This window comes from Pholcus phalangioides, unplaced genomic scaffold, assembly GCF_987345545.1.
Source record: "Pholcus phalangioides strain wild (caught in Gottingen) unplaced genomic scaffold, Ppha-v1.0 ptg000008l_1, whole genome shotgun sequence".
Taxonomy (NCBI): Eukaryota; Metazoa; Arthropoda; class Arachnida; order Araneae; family Pholcidae; genus Pholcus; species Pholcus phalangioides.
The window spans coordinates 59731287-59754775 of NW_028301601.1; the positions used below are offsets into that span (position 1 = coordinate 59731287).

General features: G+C 32.6%; 1 protein-coding gene across 6 annotated transcripts in view; it reads right to left on the bottom strand.

Moving 5' to 3' along the window:
• Positions 1-23489, bottom strand: part of LOC149084676 (phosphatidylinositol-3,5-bisphosphate 3-phosphatase MTMR3) — a 58551-nt gene that overhangs the window by 31949 nt on the left and 3113 nt on the right. For all 6 annotated transcript variants that reach the window (XR_016192995.1, XM_089235098.1, XM_089235097.1 and 3 more), the window contains exons 2-10: positions 22485-22777; positions 16857-17008; positions 15225-15327; positions 13460-13573; positions 12083-12291; positions 11758-11980; positions 10300-10495; positions 9915-10100; positions 2091-2255 (exon numbers count right to left, since the gene is read on the bottom strand). Coding sequence is in view for 5 of the 6 variants with exons in the window: in XM_089235098.1 (XP_089091224.1) it covers positions 2091-2255; positions 9915-10100; positions 10300-10495; positions 11758-11980; positions 12083-12291; positions 13460-13573; positions 15225-15327; positions 16857-17008; positions 22485-22777 (1641 nt within the window). In the remaining variant the exon portion in view is untranslated. The remainder of the gene's footprint in view (positions 1-2090; positions 2256-9914; positions 10101-10299; positions 10496-11757; positions 11981-12082; positions 12292-13459; positions 13574-15224; positions 15328-16856; positions 17009-22484; positions 22778-23489) is intronic.

Sequence of the window (23489 nt, forward strand, 5' to 3'; positions counted from 1 at the left end):
TGCCACCCATAGTCTCAGATTTCAATGATTTTTTTTTTATTTGTTGCATTTACCATACTTATTAACACTGAAAAATTTGCATCTCTAAACCTTTGAGAAAAAAAATGTTGAAATTTATCAAACTGATGCAGATGACTTTTCTGAGGCTCAATTTTTAAGCAGCATTGTTTGAGAAAATCGTAACTTTTTCAATTTTCAATATATTCAAGTGTGATTTTCACTAAAGTGTTCACAAAAACATACAGAATATGAATAAAAATAATTCATACACTTAATTTTTTGCATGTAAATTTCAAATGTATGTAAAATTCGTTTTTGTATTTTTTTTCTAACGAAAAACTCCACAATTTTTCCAAACATATTTTTAGCCCAGAGGCACAGCAGTTACCAAAACAACTTATTTTAAAATTTCTCCTAAATATATGAAGTAAAATACTGGAGAAAAAAAAATAATGGTTTTTTGACCATTAATATGTTTAATTTTGTGTTGAGAGCCAGAATAGTCAAAATAAGACTAGTTGAATGATTTGAAATCGGAACGATCCAGATACTGAAATACAACCCATCATCCCGGATTCCAATTATTTTTTATTTATTGCTTCTACCATGCTTGTTAACCATGCAAAGTTTCATGTACATGTCTTAAACTTTTTGAGGAAAAAGTTTTCTAACCTCACGAATGACTTCTCTTAGGCTAACCCCATTCAAGCAATATTATTTGTGAAAATATATCTTAAAACTTTGCAGATTTTCAATATATTCAAATGAAATTTCCACTAAAATGCTCACAAAAAAATGCAGATTATGACTAGAAAAGAAAATTTAAACCTTAGAGGAAAAAAGCCATTTAAATTTTTTTTATTTTATTCTTAACAATTTTTTAAACGATTTTTTTGGATGCACGGCATGAATTCAATTTTTTTTTTTAAATTTAATCCTATTAATATGTTAAGACGACTAGAAAAGTAAACTTTATTTTGACAGTTAATACATTTGAGTAACAAAACACAATTGTACTTATATGACTACATTAATTATATTTGTACATTTTGACTTGATATAATCATTCATGCTTAGTAAAAAAATTTTATTTTTCATGTACGCTTATGCATTTATTACAGTATTCACTAAATTAAGTTTCATGAGTAGTTAATGCAATAATTCAAACCTATTAATAAAATTAAAATTATAGGATTAAATGAATTCATGAAATAATTAGAAATGTTAATGTAATGCGTCAAATGGGAGTTGGTGAAAAAAAAAAAAAAGTTTTGGGTGAATGAAATAATTTTTCAAATTAAACCTTCATGTTCAGATTCTTAGTGTTCAAATTCCAAATAATTAATTTCACTTTTAATTGATCTATAAATATTTCTTATGATGCAACAAAGACTAACTTTTGCAATCTGATATATTTTTGCATTATTTTGTATTTGATAAATCCAGATATTAATCATATAGATATATATAGATTATAATTAAGCATGTCAAAAACTTAAAAAAAAATTTAACACTGTTGTGGTAAAATAACTTTAATTTTTGAATTACTTTGATTTTTACAGCATATATTTTAATAAATATATTTAATGTATGATAAATACGAAATGGTTATACTTGTGTTAAATATTATAATGTAGATTTTTTTCACACAAGTAAATCAAAGTAATTAAAAAAAAATTTAACATTAATAACCAGTAATCTTTTACCAAATTAGATTTTATGTGTACACTTCTGAAAAAAAAAAATTTAAACAAATAAAATTATTGGCAAACCCTGGAAGTGCAAGAGTAGACAAATCTTTGACATTAACTTTATATGACTGGTTATATACAAAACTCCCAAAGCAGAATGTTTTGTATTGTTTTACAATGAACCCTCTAGCTAACTGGAAATGTTCTACAGAAAATTCAGCGTTTTCTACACTTCTTTCACATTGTTCTGCGACGTACGTAGATTCTGGCATATTCTGCTTTGGCGTACACAACCAATTTTATAACAAAACCTAAATACGAGTGCTATTTAATTTACTTTAATGGTAAACATTTAAAATACTCCATGGCCAAAGCAAGATTTTCAAACAAAAACTATACCTCCGCAGACTTGTTGAATAAAAAGTTATGGAAGCAGGAGCTATTGCTCAGGTAAGGCCACACTGAAAATGTTCTGTCAGAGATACGGAAAGATCTTCTCTCACGATCCGAGTTACACATAAAAGTTCCAAATAGGCAAGAGTAAGTGTGCAGAGCAAGTTTCACCTGTTAGAAAACATTGAATAATTAACAAAACTATCATTTAAGTTTGCCACAATATCTCAACAATACTGAAATTATAATGATCAGGTAAATATACAATTATAGAATTTAAAATGTAGTAGAACCTGGATTTCAAACTTGACAAGGAAAGCAACTGTCCAAGCTAAAAATAAATATAATTATTGATTCTTTTACATGTATAGATGTCTATTACGGCTTTAAATGTTTAACGGCTTTGTTGAAAAAGCAATAATTGCTGTTATGTTTTATATTTTGATACTTTCGTAAAATTGTTTTTCATGGAAAAGGTTTATAGAACAAGGGAGCTAAAATATTGATTTTGTCGTCATGTTCTAGACACATTGAAGAACCATTCTATACTTCTGTGATTGTCCACACAACTATAGTCTACTATTATTTTCACACCTGAATAAGGAGATTCTCATGTAAGTTAGAAACAATAAATAAGTCTATCAATGGTACAAGAAACAATCTTAACAGAATGTATATTGTGCACAGAGAAACCTGCACCATATGCGATACTGAATCGCCACAAGGAATGTAATTGATGAAACTTAAGTGTGCATACAGGGGTGGGAAGTGAATAAGTCCATTTTGGAGCAGTAAAATTCACGATTCGGAGCAGTTTTGGAGCAGCAAATTCAGGATTCGGAGCAGCGAAATATTGGATTTGGAGCAGATATTTATAAATTGGAGCAGCGAAATTAGTAAGAATATTTTCGTTAACCCTCACCCCTTTTCAAAATAAAACAACTGCACTGTCTTTTGTTATCAAACATTTTTTCATCAGCTTGTTTTTTATTTTTGGTGTTGCAGGCTTTTGACACCTTGTTTTGTTAGATTGGAAGAATTATATATTTATGTACTTTTGCTCAAATGAAGTATATATTATACTAGTTATAATACCCGGCGCTGCCCAGATTTTCTTCAACGAGGCTTTTTGGATCACGTGATACCTCTCTCTTTGTGGGACATACAAACTGTGTCCATGTTAACCAATATGGAGACTCATGAAATAAACAAATTTAGTTGTAAAGAAACTTAGAATTTTTTCCTACTTTTTAAGGGGCGCTAAGTATTTCAATCCCCCCCCCCCCCTGAACTTCAAGTTATCCATCTGCCCCTGTTTCAGCTCCCAAAAATTCTCAATTAAAGCTGTGGAATTTTTTCGATGTACTTTTTACGGGCCCATAATTTATTTTATAATATCCTAACGCACATGAGCTTATGCAGTTGAATATCAAAAGACAATAAGGAGGCATTAATTTTCATGCTATATAAATAAAGTTGAAATCAATTTTATTGCATGAATATCCAACTCAAAAGTAGGTCTGGCTAATCACTTCATATTTAATCTCCTGGGCTTCGTATATCTCTAAGCGAACTCAATATTTCAAAAATCTAGAATTCAATAAAATTTTTAAAATGATTGATATGTGGCGGAAAACCCCCCCAAATTTCCGCATTTCTACAGTAAAATCGGCAATTTTGACACTGATTTCTATGAGGATTACCCTTCTCCTGACCCTCAAAGCGATGCTGATGATGATTATGATGATGTATATTCAAAAAGACTCATTACTGAGAGTATTGAAAATGTGGCCAACCATTATAAAGGCATAAACTACTTATATTATACATATACATATGCTAACAGGATTAGAGAAGTGACAAACCATTGTCTATTGTCGATCATGGAGGAAAGAATAATTGAAAGAAGAATTATTCTTTCCTCCATGATTGTCAATAGCAGCCTATCGTTCAAGTCGGGTCCCATTTGGTATATATACAAAATTTGGTGACGATCGATCTAAAATTGCAGATTTGTATAGAGAACACACACGCGCACACACAGAAAATCAATTTTATATATATAGATTTATGTTTATAATTTGTGTAATTATCAAGTTATAATATTTGCTTAACTTAAGTTTGTTTGAAGAGATAATTGGTACATATACATTTTTAAAAAGTGTCATCAGTATATGTAAATTAGAAATTATGTGACCACTCATTATCCTCCAATCAGAGTAAGCCCAGGGAATTCTGGGAAAATTTCTCTTTCGTATAAAAGATCCATAGATCAGTAGTTGATTGTGTATTGGAGAAGTAGGAGGTTCAGTAGAATATAATCTATTATCTGGCTTATCTTGTGCATAAAAATTTTCACACCAGTCTATTTAAGATTGTTTTTGCTTACCGAGAGCACTATTTGCTGTCTGGAACAGCAGCACTTCAAATGGGCTAAAAATTTTCTAGAAGTTTGCAATTTTTCTATACTCTGAAAGAAATTGTTGCAAAATGGGAGAGAATTTTGGAAAAATCAACACGATGTTTGGCGATTTAACGCTCGTTATTCGGCGACATTGGCGATTTAACGCTCGTTATTCGGCGACATTGGCGATTTAACGCTCGTTATTCGACGGACATGCGCTTTTTACTCCCGGAATGAATTTTTTTTCACGAAACACCGGGATTTGACGCAATGACGATCGACTATAGTAATTTCTGCTGCTTCCAGTGGAGAGACTTTATATTTTTTGAAAAAGGAAACCGACTCTCATTTGCGCTTTAATGCTGAAAGACCATTGCAAGCCATCTTCAGTTGCACAATCACGGATATTATCAGGGTGTCGAGAGGGAAAGCCCGATGAGAGGCCGATAGTTTAAATAAGGCGATAGTTTAAGTACAGTGTTAAGTACAGAGTTTAAGTACATAAAACCCGATCTTCTCGGAAACAATCGTTTCGCGGCAAGCAGGAAAAAAAAATATTTTGCCGTCCTTTCCGATATTCCAGGCATAATGAAGGAAAATTCGCTATTTGGCGCAGAAAAATACGAAAATACACTATCGGAGCAGGATGGCGCAAGATGTTAATTTTGGCGCAGTGCAGCGCAATTGGCGCAGAGTTCCCACCCCTGGTATAGCGTTTGTAATCTCTACTGAACATTCCAATCTATCCTACAAATTCATAATGTGTGGATTTGAAAAGTTTAATCTCCATATTTGTGTTATTGATCTGATCATCTCTTGTGGCATTAAAGTTTTTTCAAAAAGAGATGCACTCAAAAGTTAGAAAACCTTAAAAATCATATTTAGCTGATACTGGGAAATTAAGTGTTACAAAAATGTACACTCAAAAAATTTTCCCTCCAAATGAAAAAAAAAAGAAAAAAAAAAAAATTGATGTTTTTCCATTTTTCTTCAACAGGTGAAAAATCTTGAAGGATTGGAACAAAGAAAATACATTTATAATCTTGTAGGAACAAAGCAAATTTATACTATATAGATGCAGTCTTTGAATGCCAGTAGATAACGTAAATGTTACAGTAATTTCTGGTGTATAACTCAGGGAAAAACTTCTAAATTAGAAAATTTAATGCACAGGCCCTTATTTGGGAATACAAAAATCTAAAATCATTTTCCACAGGGTCAGACAAATACTGTACGGTAAAATTTCTTCATTCGTACATTTTAAGATACAAACCTCTAAGGTTGCACAATCCTACACTGAAAAAGTTTTTTTTTCTTTTAGAAATAGAAGGAAATCCCATGGGACTAATGTATCCATCTAGAGAAAAGATGGAAAATACTATATTTTGGAATTTGTGACAGTATCTGCCAATATGAAAGAGGGTCAACCAGGCTGAGAACAGCACAAAGTGTTAATTCCACAAAAATTGATAGACATCAATATTAACTTTACAAATCACCATGGTGACCTGGGATTTCCCTAGCCCTGTAACTTAAAACTAAATAAAATTGTTTCTCTGCTGGCTTTTTATTTTTAGATGCAACTTTCAAAACCCAAAAATACCTATGAAATTAATATCAATAAAGTTATACATTGCTGCCTGGCAGTCGAGTGGTCAGGGAACTAGCTTCTCACTGTGCAGGTCTGGGTTCGAATCCCGGTTCGGGCATGGATGTTTACTAACACTAACAAATTCCCTGGACGGATCATGCTGATCCCTTGGGAATACGTGAAGATCAAGTTATTAAAAAAAAAAAAAAAAAAAAATAAGTGGCTTTTGTAATATCAAACTGCCGCTGTGGTGGTAGAGTGGTCATAGTGACGGACTCGCATCACGGGGACCCGGGTTCGAGCCCCACCGTCACCACAGTGGTGGTCGGCTGAAGTTGGTTTTCTGTGGTTCCCAACTTCGAGGCGCAAATACGAGCAGATCTCCCCATTAAAAAGTCTCGCCACAGAGAGCAACAGTCCTACAAACAGTACAAATATTCAGTCACTACACATCACTCGCTTCACTTCTGAGATATAGATGGCAGCACTGAAAAATCATACACAACATTAGATACGCACCCAAAACTGTTAGGTACACGTACTTACACTTCCGGCACAACTCACTAGGTAGTAAATTGTCTATGGCAATAGACCTGAGTTGTGCTTGGTTTGAAAAAAAAAAATATCAAACTAAATGTATAAAAAAAAAAAAAAAAAAAAAAAAATAGTGTTTAATGTTGTTGCTTTTAACACAATCAGATAAGATGTAAAAGTAATATCTAAATGGTCCAAAAATATATTTTTGAACTATATTTTAAAGCATAGGACTTCAATTTAAAGTCTTTAAACAATAAAAATGTTTAAAATAAGTGCTGCAGGCAAGGGTGTACTTAGAATCTGAATCAGAGGGGGACAACTCGCCAATACTAAATTGATACGTCTGTGCTATGTGTCAATTACACCTTTCTCTTCTGGGGGAGTCCAAATATGGACTTGGACTGAAAATCTTTAACCGGGATGCTTTGATAATGTTTTTTTTACCTAAATTCAATTTGGTCTTTCTTATCACTAAAGTTGTGTATATTTTGTACAGTTTTGGACTTTGAGGAAAGTGGAAACTTACCTGTATGTCTTAATGAATGCAATTAGTCAGAAAAACAGATTTGATCAAAAGAATATTTTCACGCTGTACACTAATGTTTTAGAACTTGTTCAGCGCTCTAGCTATTTTTTCTGTGATTATCAAAGTGAATTTCCAAACATGGCCCCTTTCTAAAAACACTTTCATATTGTTCTGCAACAAGCCCTTGGCTCACTGGAAATGCTCTACGGTAAAAATTCCCCTATAATGAGTTTTTTTTTACACATCACTTAAAATTTGTCCAGATTGTTCTGTAACATCCAACACAGATTTTAACATTCTGCTTTAGACTATTACGTTAGCAGCAGAACTATATTTTTGTAATTGAGAAGATGGTTCTATTTTTTAAGAATAAAAAGGGATTTTTTATAGATTGTTATATATTGTTAAAAATCAAACCTATAGTAATTATATAAATTACTTTATTAGCTTTTAAATGAAAATATGAATTTCAGTGCTAAATACAAGGGGTGATCAAATGAAAAGGTACGAAACGACGTAACAGTTAAATATTGCATATTCCGCCATGGGAGAACGTAGCGAGACATCTCGGGATGCGATTGGAGTCTGACTGGGATCTGAGCATGCGCCCGCATGCACAGGAGAGAGAGCAGAGGCTCTTATCAAAAGCGCCGTCCAAATGATGCGGCAGTCCGTATGAGGACAAGATGGCATTTGTGTTGCAAATAAAATTCGAGCGAGGTGTTATCCGATTTCTGACAGCAGAAGGTAAGAAACCGGCAGCTATTCATCGCCGGATGGTGACAGTTTACGGGGAGAAATGTGTCTGACAAGTCTGTCAGAAAATGGAGTGCCTGTTTTCATGCAGGCCGTGAGAGTGTGGGTGATGACCCGAGACCAGGCCAGGCAAACACTGTCATCACGAGCGATCTCATCGACAAGGTGGACGACCTAGTGAGAAGTGATCGGTGTGTCACATTGGGAATGTTGGCGGTGAAGGTGGATGTCAGCTATGGAACCGTGTGGACAATTGTTCACGACAGGTTGCGATATCGGAAGGTTGTAACGTGCCGATGATCCCCCGGCGTAAAAGTCAGTAGTCGCCGTCACGTGATCTGTTGCTATAAATAAATGTACTCTTACTACTCATCAGCAGCGGTGATCGTATGGCGGCGATCAAGGCCGATCGTGATGTCCGCCTGCGATCACATGCAAATGAGGCAACCTTGAAGCCGATTGGCTTACTTAGACACGTGCAGTCGGAAGTTTTTCCTTAAATACCGGCCGTACGTTGTAACAGCTGATTTCGCGTTCATCTAATCTTGTTCTATTCAACTGAAGCCCTCTAGTAGGATGGTTCACCATCTTGCTACCGTATCTATTGGCCTTAAGCTGATTTGTTAAAATGCAATAATTTACATTGTTTGAATCAGTTTTCCGGCAGGTCCGGAATCAAAAATATTAAATAATCTTCACAGTCAAAGTTCTTCATTGCTGATCAAGGTGGTCCGGCCCTCAACCGAGAGGCCCCCGGAGCTGATCCGGCCCTCAACCGAGAAAACTTCTCCGATTCTTGCGGGAAAAGGCTAACAACATCGGGTGTCCGATCACTATACAAGTTGACTGTTGATGATCATCAATTGGTGAGCCAGTATCTTTACTGTTAACGTCAAATAGAGGGCTCCACGTTATACTAATCTATTGTTAAAATTGACTAACCCTATAATTAATTTGAATAAATATTTCATGCGAAAGTTTATTTGCAATCATTTTCCACTTGTCGTTTGCCATATTATTACTGGATATTTCGAACCGGGCAAGCAACTCCCATAAGGGACGTTGCAAGGTGTGTGCCGCTTGGGTTCCGAAGCAGTTCACCGACCAGCAAAAGGAACTGCGTATGGGGCTAGCACTGTAACATCTGTTTCGGTATCAGGAAGACCCCGCTTTCATGGAGCGGATCGTCACAGGTGATGAGACCTGGTGCCATCACTATGAGCCAGAGACAAAGCGGGACAGCATGCGTCGTCACCTCCCCCTAAAAAATTCAAAGCCGTGCCGTCAGCAGGCAAGGTGTTGCTCACCGTCTTTTTCGACGTTCAAGGTCCACTACTTGTGGAATTCCTCAAGCACAGAAAAACTATTAACTCCGATGTGTACTGTGAGACACTCCGACGCCTACGCAGGTCCATCAAGAACAAAAGACCGGGGCTGCTCACGAAGGGTGTGGTTCTGCTCCATGATAATGCGCGTCCATACGTCTCCAAAGTCACACACATGGAACTGGCCAAGTTCAAGTGGGAGCCGTTGGACCATCCGCCCTACAGTCCAGACATGTCGCCCTGCGATTTCCATGTGTTTGGTCCACTGAAGAAACTCCTGAAAGGGAAGCGCTTCAACTCGGATGACGTACTGAAGGACGCTGTGAAGGACTGGGTCTCGTCACGGCCACAGGAATTCTGGGAACAAGGAATCCTGCGGCTTGTTCATCAGTGGGATCGTTGTGCTCAGGCCTATGGTGTATAAAGTCTACATTTGTACCCACAGTGTCGTTTCGTACCTTTTCATTTGATCATCCCTTATATAAAAGAGATATTGCTATAAATAAAATTAAAGGCAAGTAAACAAGTTAATAACTTTGAAGAATCTTTAGGACCTATTTATAATAGGACTATTTTATAACCCCCCCCCCCCCAATTATTCTCAAAGATTTAGAAATGTTAATTGAAACAAAAATATACAGATTCTATTCACTTAACATTTGAAATCAAAGGTTTATTGCATTTCACTTACCAGAAACTGATTGTTGAATTCGAAATAACAAGGGAACTGGTGAAGGAGTTGATAAACGCAGTCCAACCACTGAAGAAAAACAGGACTTCTTTCATTAGTGTCATTTGTACCAGTTGTATGGCCACAGCGGTCAGCAAATTTGTGTCCAAATTCAAGCCATTCCCTTTCAACTAGAACTTTGAAGCCCTACAAAAAAAAAGAAAAGAAATTTATATTTCAATTAGAACTACCCAACAATAAAATAAATCACCAAAAGACAGCGGGGAAAAAAAAAAAACTGTTTTAAAACTTTGACACTAAAATATGCTCTCAAACAGTTTTATAATTGGTTAAGGTATTTTGGTACCAAGAAAATATAAAGCATTCAAGAAATTCATTATTGTACCTCTTTCGTACGATAGTAAGGATCCATCATAAGTTCAGCAAGAGACACTATTTGAGGAGTCCTGTCCCACCCATCAGAACAATGGACAACAACAGGTCTTTTCTCTTCATCAATAGCAGTCACTATAATCATGGCAGCACGAATCAGTGATGCTATGTGCTGAAGCCAATGAGTTTTTTCCAGAACAGACAGCCACCTAGTCGATTTAGAAAAATAAAAGGTTTAAGAAAACTAACAATTGACCTGTAACATAATAATGAATAGTATGTGCAGTCCTATTTTCAATAAAATTCATGTCTACTCTGAAACTAATATGCTTATGACATTTCTAAAGCTATATTATATAGACTAGCTATAACCTGCGGCTTCACTCATGTGAATTTGATCCGAAAATTGTTCTGCAATAATTCCCCCCCCCCTAACATTTACACCATGTTGGGAGTTGAAATTTAAGTATTATATTTTATAATCCTGAAAATCATTACGATGGGATTTCTGAAGAAATTTATTTATAGATCTGTTGTTTGAACTTAACGATGATTACACCATATAACCCCCTTAGATGTCGAATTGTGAAAATATTTTTTAATGAGCCTCTATATTACGAACTAAAACTGACCAAATTTCATAATTATAGCTTCAGTAGTTTTGGCTCAGCACACAACACAAGCGCAACCTTTAAACCCTATTGTGACCACTTTAGGATACAATTTCAAAAATCCCCTTCTTAGGTGACAAATCAGTCAGTACATATTATATATGTATAGATTTCGTATAAATATAAATTTCATATAGGAATGAATAAAAAGTTTTACCGAATTAGATTTGGCACAGTAGATGACTAACAATTTGTTTCAATAGAAAGTTAACCATTTCATCTTAGAACTTCTATGTTAATTTTCTGATGGATATTAAGTTTAGAACCAGGGATGCACAATCTATTTCATAAAAAAGTTCCAACCAGTTCAAGGAACGTGTTGATTTATACTTTAAGATAAACTTAGAGATCACAAACTGGCATATTTTTCTAGTCTGCAAGAAAAAGTCTTAAAAAGATTTTTGTACAAAACCTGTCCTAAACTACAAATAATCAAAAACATTAGGGCTCCTAGCATGTACTTTATCATTTCCCTAACCAAGAAAACCCAAATTATTTAAAATTCGGCCTTTTAAAAATTTGACCCCTCATAACTTTCTCCCAGACTTAAATATTTAGAAAAAAATCTAGGAACTTGCGAATATTTTAACATTTTGTCCAATAAAATTCTTCATTTCCCCTGAATTACAAGTAACTGAATATATTCTGCGAACAAAAAAAAATACCACCCCTTTCTGTATAACAAATCAGCAATAAACAATTTGGAAATAAGTTAATATTAGATTAACTCACTGAAGGTTTAATGAGAATGAAATAGTCGAGCATTTCAGTAATGCAAGTTTTGAATTAAAAAAACTTACGATAAATGATCTGATGATGTCTGAGAAGAAGTAAGATTCCTGAGAAGATGAAAACTCTTGCGTATATTATGAATGTTAGCCAAGCCAAGGAACTGTACTTCACAATTAGTATAATATTCTTCACATTCACTGCCACCACCCTTTGCTCTGTTGGCAGTAGCAACTGCATAAGATCTTGCATCAATAATCAGAAGTTTATTTCTTTCTGTACTATTTTGCCTACCTACAAAAAGAAAAATACGTAAAATTCATGCAATATTTAAAAATTATCAAAAAGCTTCTAACAATTGGATTAGATGAAAATTTTATTGGAATAAATAATTACCATATGAAACTGGAGGTGGAGACTCCTCATCAAGGTCACTTTTCAATGAGAATGTTTCTTGAACTTCTGAAACCTGGTCTTGCCCTGGATCACTTTTGCAAGCATCAGCGATTGCTTGTATTAAATTTTCATCTTCAGGTCTACGTGCATAAAATATACCTATTTCTGGTTGACTGCAACGAGCAATAACACAACCATTCTTTTGGTGTCTAAAAAATAAAGATCATACATTGTTTTGTTAATGATAAGTTTGGAAAATTACTGTACGATTGATTGCCAAGCTAGAAATATTTATCAATTAGTCTACTCCATAGGGGGTTCTCTAAAAACTTTATTCATTACACAGACCTGCCCTATTGCTACAGAAGTAATTTGATACTATTACAAGGAGTAGTGTTGGAAACATTACATATATAAATACAATGCCACAACAGGCAAAATGCCCAACGAGGTGGCTAGTGACATGATCATTATGGAACTTTACAATATATTGAACTTATAGCATTTAAAGATGTGAACAGTGGAAATGCACATTTTCCAAACTGGCAGTGAATAATACTTTATGCACACATTTTAAATGTTTAGTTCATTACTTACCGTAACAGTGTTTTTAAAAAAGCAGATCAGCTCACCTTTGTATCTTCAAAAAAAAAAAAAAAACAAACCACCAATTCTAGCCAATTACCTTCATGCTACTTGTAGGGATTAAATGTATAGAGGGTTTTTTTAACAGCTGGCTGATACAAAGATGAATTCTCTTTCCAAAATATAACTGCTTCTGCGGGAAATCAAACCCATGTCCTCTCATTTTCCGAGGGTGAACGTCCTAGACTACAGAGAGGCAACAAATATCTCAATCTTCCTTTGAATTTTCCTTCCAAAATATATCTTCGTATCAGCCAGCTGTTAAAAACTTTCGTATGGATAGAGACATCATCCTCGGACTAAATATATAACCTTGTGATAGCAATTGATGCAAGAGGTTTTGCATCAATTACTACCATGCTTGTATTTGAAATTAATATTTTTTATATATAGTTTGAACAGTAAAACAAAGCTTTCCAAATTCCCCTTGGAAGTTTTTAAATATCTTCTAGCCTTATCATTAGACACTAAGGTGTGCCAATACTGTTCAAGAATCGCGCCTCTTGATCGTATTTGAAATAATTTTACCCTTAAAAATAAGTTTCATTAAATGTAGGTATAATGTTTGGGAATCATTAGTCTAAAGATGCAAAAATTTTTTCCTAGTTTAAAGTGCAGGTTAACTATTGCAATTTAACAAGATATAATTATGAAAATGATAAAAATCTCTTCAGCTAAAAACATTTATATATAAATCTTAAATTTCTTTAAAAACAAAAAATTTCTTCAGACCTCCACACAACAGCAGGTATCCTTTTTGAATAACGGAAATTAGCTACAATCTTCAAGTCATCATCTGATATAGATGCAGGCACAATAATATGACGAGGATAACTTGGACAAAAGCTACAATGAAACAATATAAATATTAGAAATGTCTAGCAATTAATATTTTAAGTTAACAGATCTCTAGTACAAGTCAAAAGTCTATAGACATAACCAAAAGATAATTGTTTCCCCAATGCATGAACACCTTCTAATACCACCATTGTGATAATACACAAGACTATCTGAAAAAATAAACTTTCATTTTTGAATTACAATTCATAATTTCAAGCTAGATTTCCCTGAATGGTTCTTAACCACTCCATAAAGCTCTTGAAATAGTCCTAGTTATTTCAAGAGCTTTATAGGAGACCTTACATAGTTCTAACTATCAGTTTGAAAGTTTAATATAAAAAAATTTAACTATATTTAAATATTGTAATCATGTGTGAGACAAAAATACCAAAGGGAACAAGAACAGACCATGCATTGGATTATGTTGCACAGGCAATACCATCTTAAGAAAAACGTAAAAATCTATTTGTTTCAACCTAAAAATGAAAGTAATTGCTGCAAAACAATACCCCATGTTAGAGCTATTTACAGTATCTTTGAAAACTAGTTACCTTTTTCAACCCAATACAGAAATTAAATACTTTTTTTGGATTTTATGTTAACAACTGAAGAGTCACCAGGAAATAAACCAAAGTCTTTTCACAAACTAAGTGTATTTAGTAATGTACTTGCTTATTATATTCCCGGCAGAGACCAGATTTGTCATTTAGAGTTCACCTCGGCATAAAAACCAGAAAAGGTCTACTTCCTTGACTAGTTTATCTTCCTCAAAAGAATATTCCTACATTCTGTAAACTAGTTCTAGTTTGATAAGCTTTCAAATTTTTATATTAATATTTAATTAAATACTAAGGGAAAACAATTCTATATATGAAGAACTATTAGATTACTATGCAGCTATAGGTATTACTTATACAGACTGTCTATAAAGCTATTAAAAACCAGGTGTAAAATTCCTATTAGGAAAACAGGTGGGTTTAATGTAAAGGTTTAGAACTTTCCTAAACTGAATTTTTGATATTACTGGAGAAATTTACAAATTTCAGACCTCTCAAGTGTTATAAATTACTGACTTTAAGGAGATCTTTCAGTTCCCCTATTCTTAAATTACAATGTTAAGAACTTCAAATTGAATGGCTTGGAAAAAGGAAAGAAAAACGCGCGCGCGCTTGAACTACTAAACTGAAAAGATAACCGAATCGAAGATCTTTTAAATCAAAACTGAAAAAAAAAATTTATAGTGCTTGGTTCCTTTTATACAAAAGCTATCCAATTATGCTACCAAGCAAGTTTAATCCGATAAAATTACAGAAATTCCACTTTATATTTCAGTTTATTTTCCTAGACAACCATCAAGCATTTGGGAAACATCCAGGGTCTGGAACACTGGTTAAGAACCGCTTTAAAGAATAGTATTAAGATTTTCCTCAGCCACCTCATTTTGCCTGCTGTGGCTTTGTATTTGAAGGTTGTACAGTTACTGTATTTTAAGAAACCTAATTTATGTACTTATTGTTCGGGACAAAAGATTTAATGTGTTTAAATGTCTTTTCCTGTTTACAAACATCTATATAGGTTTGTGATAAAGATATGAAATGAGTCTGGCACTCGTTATTTTTCAAATGAATATTTAAGTAATTTCAAGAAAACATTTTACCTATAATCCATATTGACTACACTGATTTTCCAGACCCTTGTCAAATCAAAGCCCATTCGCTGAGCTTCACTTCTAGTATCTAGTACCATTGTTATTTCTTTAGCTGAAAACAAGGATTTAATAATTTAAAAAAAATATATGCATTTTAAACAATACACCATAAGTATTCAAGAACTAAAATTTATAACTATACCAGTTTGAAATGTATACACACACACACCTTATCCTGTAAAATTGAGCAAGATATAAACCAACAAATACAAGCTATAAAATAATATAGACTATGAAATTTATAAAATTATAGCGTAGAGTTTATTAAAATTAAATATAATGTACATCTTTCCTGTAGACAGATTTCTCATGCTCATGTAAAAAAGCCACACCAAATATATTTGGGGCCGTCTTGTTCATGTTCGACTGAAGTACCTCCGATATCAACGGTAGGCTGTAATTTTTCAAATGCTTAACATTTCTTGTCTCTTTGATTTATGCATAGATGCACAAGTTTAAAGGCATAAATGGTGGACTTTTTTTTTTTATGGTTTATCAAGGCTTTACCCGGTTTTCGGACATTTTGTTTCCACTGATCACAATACATGCAACCACGCAGGAAAAAGCATGGCAATTTTCATTTCTTATTACATCTACCTAAGGCAATCTATATTAAAAACCTAGATTTCTTTATTCTTTTGCCACAAACTATTTCATTTCACCATTTCATATTGTTAATGTTTAGAATAAAAAAAGACACCCTGTATTTTCTATAATTTTCATATAGTTTGAAATCTAAACTTGTCGCTTAAAAGAGAAATAGCAATAACTCAACACATGGATGAGTGCTTGGAAAAACAACTTGACACATGTTGGCTAAACCCAATTTAAAAATTAAAATTTATACTGCATTATCACAAATCCTCTTTTGTGTGTAATTGAAAAACTTTATAATACTGTTTTGATGCATTTCAATAAAATTCCTTAGGTGTTATGGATATATCCTATCAGCCTTCTAGGTCACAATCAACAGGAAGTACTTTAAAACTAAGTTAAATATTATATTTGAAACAATGATGTCAAGAGAGCTAGAGATGAATAATCTCATTAAAGATTTCTCCATCTTAGAGTCTCATGATATTGACAATCTAATTAAATTAGATAATTAAATTAAATTTTTGATCATTTAACCTTTACAGTGACCCGAGATATCTAACTTGAATCTGCTTTATTTCGGTCAATCCGAAATATCCCAGGTTTTTAACACCTATTTCCAATGTAGTAGTTATAATACAAGTAAGGAAAATTTCAAAAACCACTTAAAGGGTCAAGTAGTTTACAATTATTGGAACAAGATATTAAAACTTCAGTGAAAAACCTTAAAAATCAAAAGAATATTTAATGTTGGCATTTACTTTATTTAGAATGGTACAGGTACATGTTTGTACTTTAACGACTGTTATAAAAGTGTCAAGAACGAGAATCTTCTGGTTATTTACAGCTATTATATTTTTTAATAAGTTAAATAAAAGTCCCACCCCCCACATTAAAAAAAAATAAAGTCTTCAAACTTACTTAATAAATGTCAATTGTAAAAATTAAGATTCCTTAAAACAAAAAATATGTATAAAAAATACTTACGGTAAAGTTGAGTTAATAATTCTGTCTGTTCTTTGCTGTACAAGCAATACACAAAACTGAAATGATTGTCATCCAGCTTGCTTTGTTTTGTCACAGCATCCTGAATACGTTTCAACCAGTTCTGGCACCTTTCATTGTTAGAAAACCTGCACCTTTGACAAAAATTGTAAAACATTAAAATCGTATAAATTTAGTTTCTAAACAATGTTTCTATTCAACTCAAAAAGTTAAAAGAAATTCAGCTAAATAACCTAAATACAATTTTATGTAATTCTCAATACAAATAATTTTTAACTAATTTTCACAAAATTTTATGTGTAGGCCAAAATTAATATCTTCGTCAGCTGATGCCAAAAACCAAATATTTCAATCCTAACAAACATTTTAATTGACATGGATGCACATATAACAAAAATGTCAGTTGAATTTCTACTTGTTAGAATTACAAGTTACGCAAGCCTAATTTATTTAAGTTCATTTCCAGAATGACTTCCTAAATAATTCCGAAAGCTCTTAAAAAATTTTATATATAAAATATTTTCTTTGTGGATCTGTATTCAAACAAAAATCCAGGCTAATTCAAGACTTAAAGTTAGTCTGGAAATTTATATGAAGGTAGAAAAATTAAAGAAATTAGATATATATAACAGACACCCAAGACCTGACCGGGTTTTACATGGAGTAAAATAAATTCAATTTCTCATTTTTAATATAAAAATCCTTTCAATTAATTGCGGAATTTTCCAGCCAGTTTGCATCATGTTTTATAAAAAAATTTTTTGACTGAGTAGCAAATTAAAAACTGCCCTCCCCTCCCTCACTAAAATAGAAAAATTAGTTCCAAACAAATTAGCTTTGCCAGCCAATATACGATTATACGAAACTAGACAAATTCAATAAATTAAAAAGTAACCAATTTAAACTGTTTTTCTATAATGAGAAACTTTATTCCTGTAACAATAATTAATCTTTTGTCAGACTTCCTGTAAGAATGTTTTTCCAGCAGAGGTAAAGAACTGTTTAAATGTGCTTTTAAAGACAATCTTTAAATACGGGCCATAAAAAAAAAGATTAAAGTTCTTGATAAAGCAATAGGTCTGTGCAGCAAACATTTGTATTTTCTCCAGATTTCATAAAATTTCTGATCTAGGGCTCTTATTTAAAAATTAGAAGTAAAAAAAAAAGAAATCCCCCAGACAATATAATCATAAAAGCGAGGGTTTTTCTCTTAATACAAAAACACCATTATTTCAATATCTGATAAGATTGCCAGAGAGAAATGCTTGGTAATAAACAGTTTGACTAAAACAGTACTAGTAACCACAAATAATTCTCTTCTGTCTTTAACAAACTAAATTGCATTCTTTTTCCGAAGAGTTTCCAAAATACAGAGTCGATCAACTCTTTTCAACAATACACAGTGCATTATAAAAATATGAAAGAGTCATTCTTTAAAAAACTCAAGACCACTTTAAAAAAAACAGTGTAAAAATATGTAAATTACAAGGTCTAATGTGAAATCAAGGTGTTTGATAATACAGTAAAATCAGTCTTTAAAAAAAGGATTTGTTCACATTTCAATGGCAGTGTCATTTTTGACAAATGAAATTTCTAGCTCTTTAACATTGTAAATATTGTTTATGCTTCTACATGCCTTAAAAATACAGGAGACAACTGAATGCTCATCAGAAATGCTATTGGGTAACATCAGAATCAAACCCTAGAGTAGACTCACGTATTCAACTACTTTGTTACTCTCACACGCACACTATAATTTTAAATGAATGTTATTGTCCAAGAAATAAATTTTTTTCTGTCCAGATTGTTTTTAATAAATACTTGTTTGAATCCTGAAAACTATGTAAAAAAAAAAAAATTAAATATAGTCTATATATACACTCTTTCTAAATAACTTTAAAAACTATACGTAATTATAATTTCTGTTTCGGCAAAATAGTCAAATCAAATTTTGTTAATAGGATTCTGTAAAAAATAAAGACAAAAACTAAGAAGGAAGACATTTTACCAAAAAAGTAAAAGTCCTGTAGGTCTTAAAATCAGGGTTTAAGCTGGATAAAATTTTTGCAAAAAAGTGAAAATGGGAAGGGGGAGCTTTAGTAAAATGCTAAACCAACCATCAATCCCAGATAGATGGTTGGATGTCTATTCATTTCGTATCTCCTGTACGTATTTTTACAAAAGTGGATATTACTTCTTTCGCATTTTGCGACCGTAGCTTAAAAAAACCCAGGTCTAAATATATATTTCATTTTTCTTTAAAATAGATTTCACTTTCCATAAAATTAAATTGCCCTTTTCACGAAAACAGGATTCTAAAAACGTCTGACAAAAACCTGTTTATATTACCCCCACATATATATTATATTTTATCTGGGGGAAGGATTATATTACCTCTAGTCTGTAGAAAGAAGACTTGATCACGCGAGGTTTGAAAAAGTGTTTTTACAGACTGGGGTAATATACCCCCCTAGATTTTTTTATTCGACAGACAGAACTTTAACTGAATGACGATTTAAAATTGCTAATACTATATAAATTAAAGCAAATCTTTAAGATAAGTTTATTTGATCTCAGTCATTATACCCGAATAGAGGAAAATACAATCTTAAATATAAAATAACTAAAACCAATAAATACATTTTATGATAAATTTTCTAGTTGTTAGAATTACTGAAAAGCTCTTGTATAATTTACAGTAAACACATTTGTGTTTTATCAAGAAACACTTAGTGATCTGTTTCTTAAATCTTTCTCAATGAAACATAAGATCAAATATTATAAATACATGCCATTGTTGCAAAATGTTACTAGAAGTAAGCAAAATCATTAAAGCTTAAAATTAAAAAATTATCAATAGATGATATTGAAAATAAAGAAATTAAATGTAATTATAGAAAAAACTAAATTTAATAAGTCACGAATATAACTATAATTGTGAAAATTATCTTCAAGATTGTTAATAAGCCAAAGTTAATTTAATCCTTGCATACCCAAAGCACAAATATATAATTTAAATCAGCTGTTTAAATAAGATATTTAGTTATCTAAATTTTGACTAAAAAAGGTAAATGTAACTTCACTAAACACATACGTGTTACAGAATAATTTTGGAAAATAACTTCCATAGAATAATATGGGTATCGTAAACATTCAATTATTTCTCATGGTTTCCCTCCTATTCCCAAGGACATGTTTTTGACATGGGAAGACAATTTAAAATTATAAACTGTATTAAAAAGATTAAAACTCTTAAAAATACAATAGCATCAGTTTCAATTTAATATTTCTTTAAAAGTTTATACTTACATTAACGTTAAATTTATTCAATTGAGAAAAATCTTATCTGAGACCAGTAAAATTCAGATTTTACCGGTTTCTTAAATAAGAGTATTCAGTCATAATTTACGTAACCGATACAACTGTATTTTGGAACTATGTCGTATACAATCTATTCCAGTGATTTTACAATATTAAAAGAAATAATTTTTTGAAATTGACATACGATATATATTATATGGTTAAGACGGATAAATTACAATCCTATAACACTCCCCCCCCCCAAGACAGTTTTTACAATCTATATATATAAAATTGATTTTCTGTGTGTGTGTGTGTGTGTATGTTCTCTATACAAATCTACAATTTTAGATCGATCGTCGCCAAATTTTACATATATACCAAATGGGACCCGACTTGAACGATAGGCTACTTTAAAATTTCGTCAGACCAGGGCAAATGCCCCAAATGGGCAAAAAACTGTCCGGCAACAATGGTTTTTGGGCCTCAACAATCACTTTCCGAACGTTTACTTTGGTTACCGTGGTTCCCTAGCGATGAGTTTCAGACGTGTTTATGTCTTTACAATGGTTTGTCACTTCTTTAATGCTGCCAGTTATGTATAATAGTTTATGCCTTTATAATGGTTTGCCACATTTTCAATATACTCTCAGTAATGAGGCTTTTTGAATAGACGTCATAATCATCACCATCATCGCTTTGAGGGTCAGGAAAAGGGTGATCCTCATAGAAATCACTATTAAAATTGCCGATTTAACTGCATAAATACGGAAATTTAGTGGGGGGGGGGAGGAGGGGGTTTCCTGCCACATCAATAATTTTAAAAATTAAATTGAATTCTCGATTTTTGAAATATGGAATTCACTTGGAGATACGAAGCCCAGAAAATTAAAAATATGAATAATTAGCCGGATCTACTTTTGAGTTTCATATCCATGTAATAACATTGATTTCAACTTTTTATTTATATCTTCTCAAGCATGAAAATTAAGTTCTCCGTATTGTCTTTTGATATTTATTTGCATAAATTCATATAGTTTAGGATGTTTTTAAAATTAGTTATGGGCCCCGTAAAGTGCATCGAAAAAATTCCACAGCTTTAATTAAGCATTTTTGGAAGCTCAAACAGGCAGAAATAGATAACTTGAAGTTCAGGGGGAGGAAATCTAAATACCTAACACCCATAAAAAAAAGGGGGGGGGAGACTATTCATTTCTACGTTTCTTTAAATTTAGATTTGCTTATTTCATGAGTCGCGCAGGACGTCGCCATATTGGTTAACTTAGACACGGTTTGCATGTCCCTCAAAGAAAGAGGGAGATATCACGTGGTTCATAAAGCTTCATTGAAGAAAACCCGGGCAACGCCGGGTATTATAGCTAGTAGATTATATTCATGGTTGGCAAAAACCCAGGTTTTAAGTTTATGATGCTGGAGCACGAGAAAAACAAGCTATATATGCTGTTGCCTATATAAATATAATAGACCTAGCAATGTGTCGCTATTATTTACGATTATTAATATCAATGAGAGCTTGTTAAAGAAGATTCTAAGAGAATAGTTTTGTATTTTATGACAATGGGTTTATAAAATTTGTTTTTCTAAGGGTATTTCTCCAACATTAATAAATCTATGTATTCAGTACAATTTATGTATTTCTTTTCAGCTAGCATTACTAAATATTCATATTCTACTAGAAAGCAAAATGTTCATGAGTAAGTAATTTTTGGTTTAAGAAAAATTAAACCAACCCCATGATAGTCAAACTTAGAATTTAATTTGTCCTAAACCTGGTTCGTTATATTTTAAAGTTCAACCACTTATAAAAAGATAAAACTAGTTCTGGTCAGGTCACAACTAAAGGGAAGCAGGCAGGTCTGATGCCCCGAATGCTGGAATAAAAACACAGTCAATGCCTTCTTAAATGCTCTTATATCACACTACGAAGCTAAAATGAATGACTTTCCCCAGCTAACAATGTATCTAGTTATAGGCCTGGTTCTAGTGCGAGAGCCTTATTTTTTATAAAACAAAAAAAAAAAATTACAAAGCTCTAGATATATCTATATAATAGGGACTATCTCAATTCATTTTACTCTGTTACTTATTGGCTATAATTAAAAAATGTTCAGATGTGCCCACAGAAACATATTTCATGTATATAACACTTTCTGGCAAACACTGGTTATTTTTGCTAGTTACGTTCAAGTTGAAGATCTAAAATAAAAAATAAACACAGAATATTTTGATTGTTATATCTAGTTGTAATTATTCTGCAAACAGGTTTAAAAAATAAACATTAAAGCTTACTTGAAATAACGGCCATCTTTACAACAGATACAGATGTCACATATGTCGCGGCATTCTACACTCTCTACAATACCAAGGGGAATGTTTATGAAAGGACTTGCCGATACATACAGTCTATAGTTTGATATAACGATAGTTCCTTCATTAGTACTGCCACAGTAGATAGCATTCTCGCCAGGCAAAAGTTCATAAGGGACACTAGACAAACTGTTCTCAAATAAAACTTGTTTTTTAGGGTAGATTTCACTTGCGCAAACGTCTTCGATTCCATCTAGAGAACTTGCACTCGTTTCCTGAAAAAAATAAAATATTGATCCATAAAGTCATAGAAAAAACAATTACATAGAAATATAAAAGCTTTTTCAATAGGGTATTTGTTCCAATTACAAACCAACCTCACACACAGCCTCTGGCCAATAAAAAATATATATTAAGAGAATAATTCTTGTAAAATAAAACAATTTCAAACATTAACTCGTATGTTGTTCAGAACTGAGGACCAGTTTATAAAAAGTAAAACAGAACGTCAACTGTATAACTAAATCAAAGTTTATATCCATGTAAAATCCCAAGTCAAGGGGAAAAATATTTCTTTGCTTTTTCTTTATCCCAGTTTTCTTTGAAAAAGCAAACTACATATAACTCCAAGCCATTCGACAAATTAAAATTCAGGTGCTAGTAGAATCCTAGTGAATCATTTCTCTAAAAAAATCTGACAAGTTCTATGAATAATTCCCAAACTGCTACATCTAAAGTTTCTTACAAAGTTCATATTTTTTATTAAACTAGTAATGACAACTAGTCAACGAATCCCTTTAGTTACTAGTGCTCAAAATCAATCATGCAACACTCATTTTTACCACTTTTTATATTATTTTTTAAAATAAAAAATATTCTGTCCCTCCCTCTCTCTTTCCCCCCCCCCCGTTTTTCAATTCAGTTTCAGACTTTTTTTTCAGTTCCAGCTTCTCAGGAGAGCTTTTTTCCTCGCCCCCCCCCCCGTTT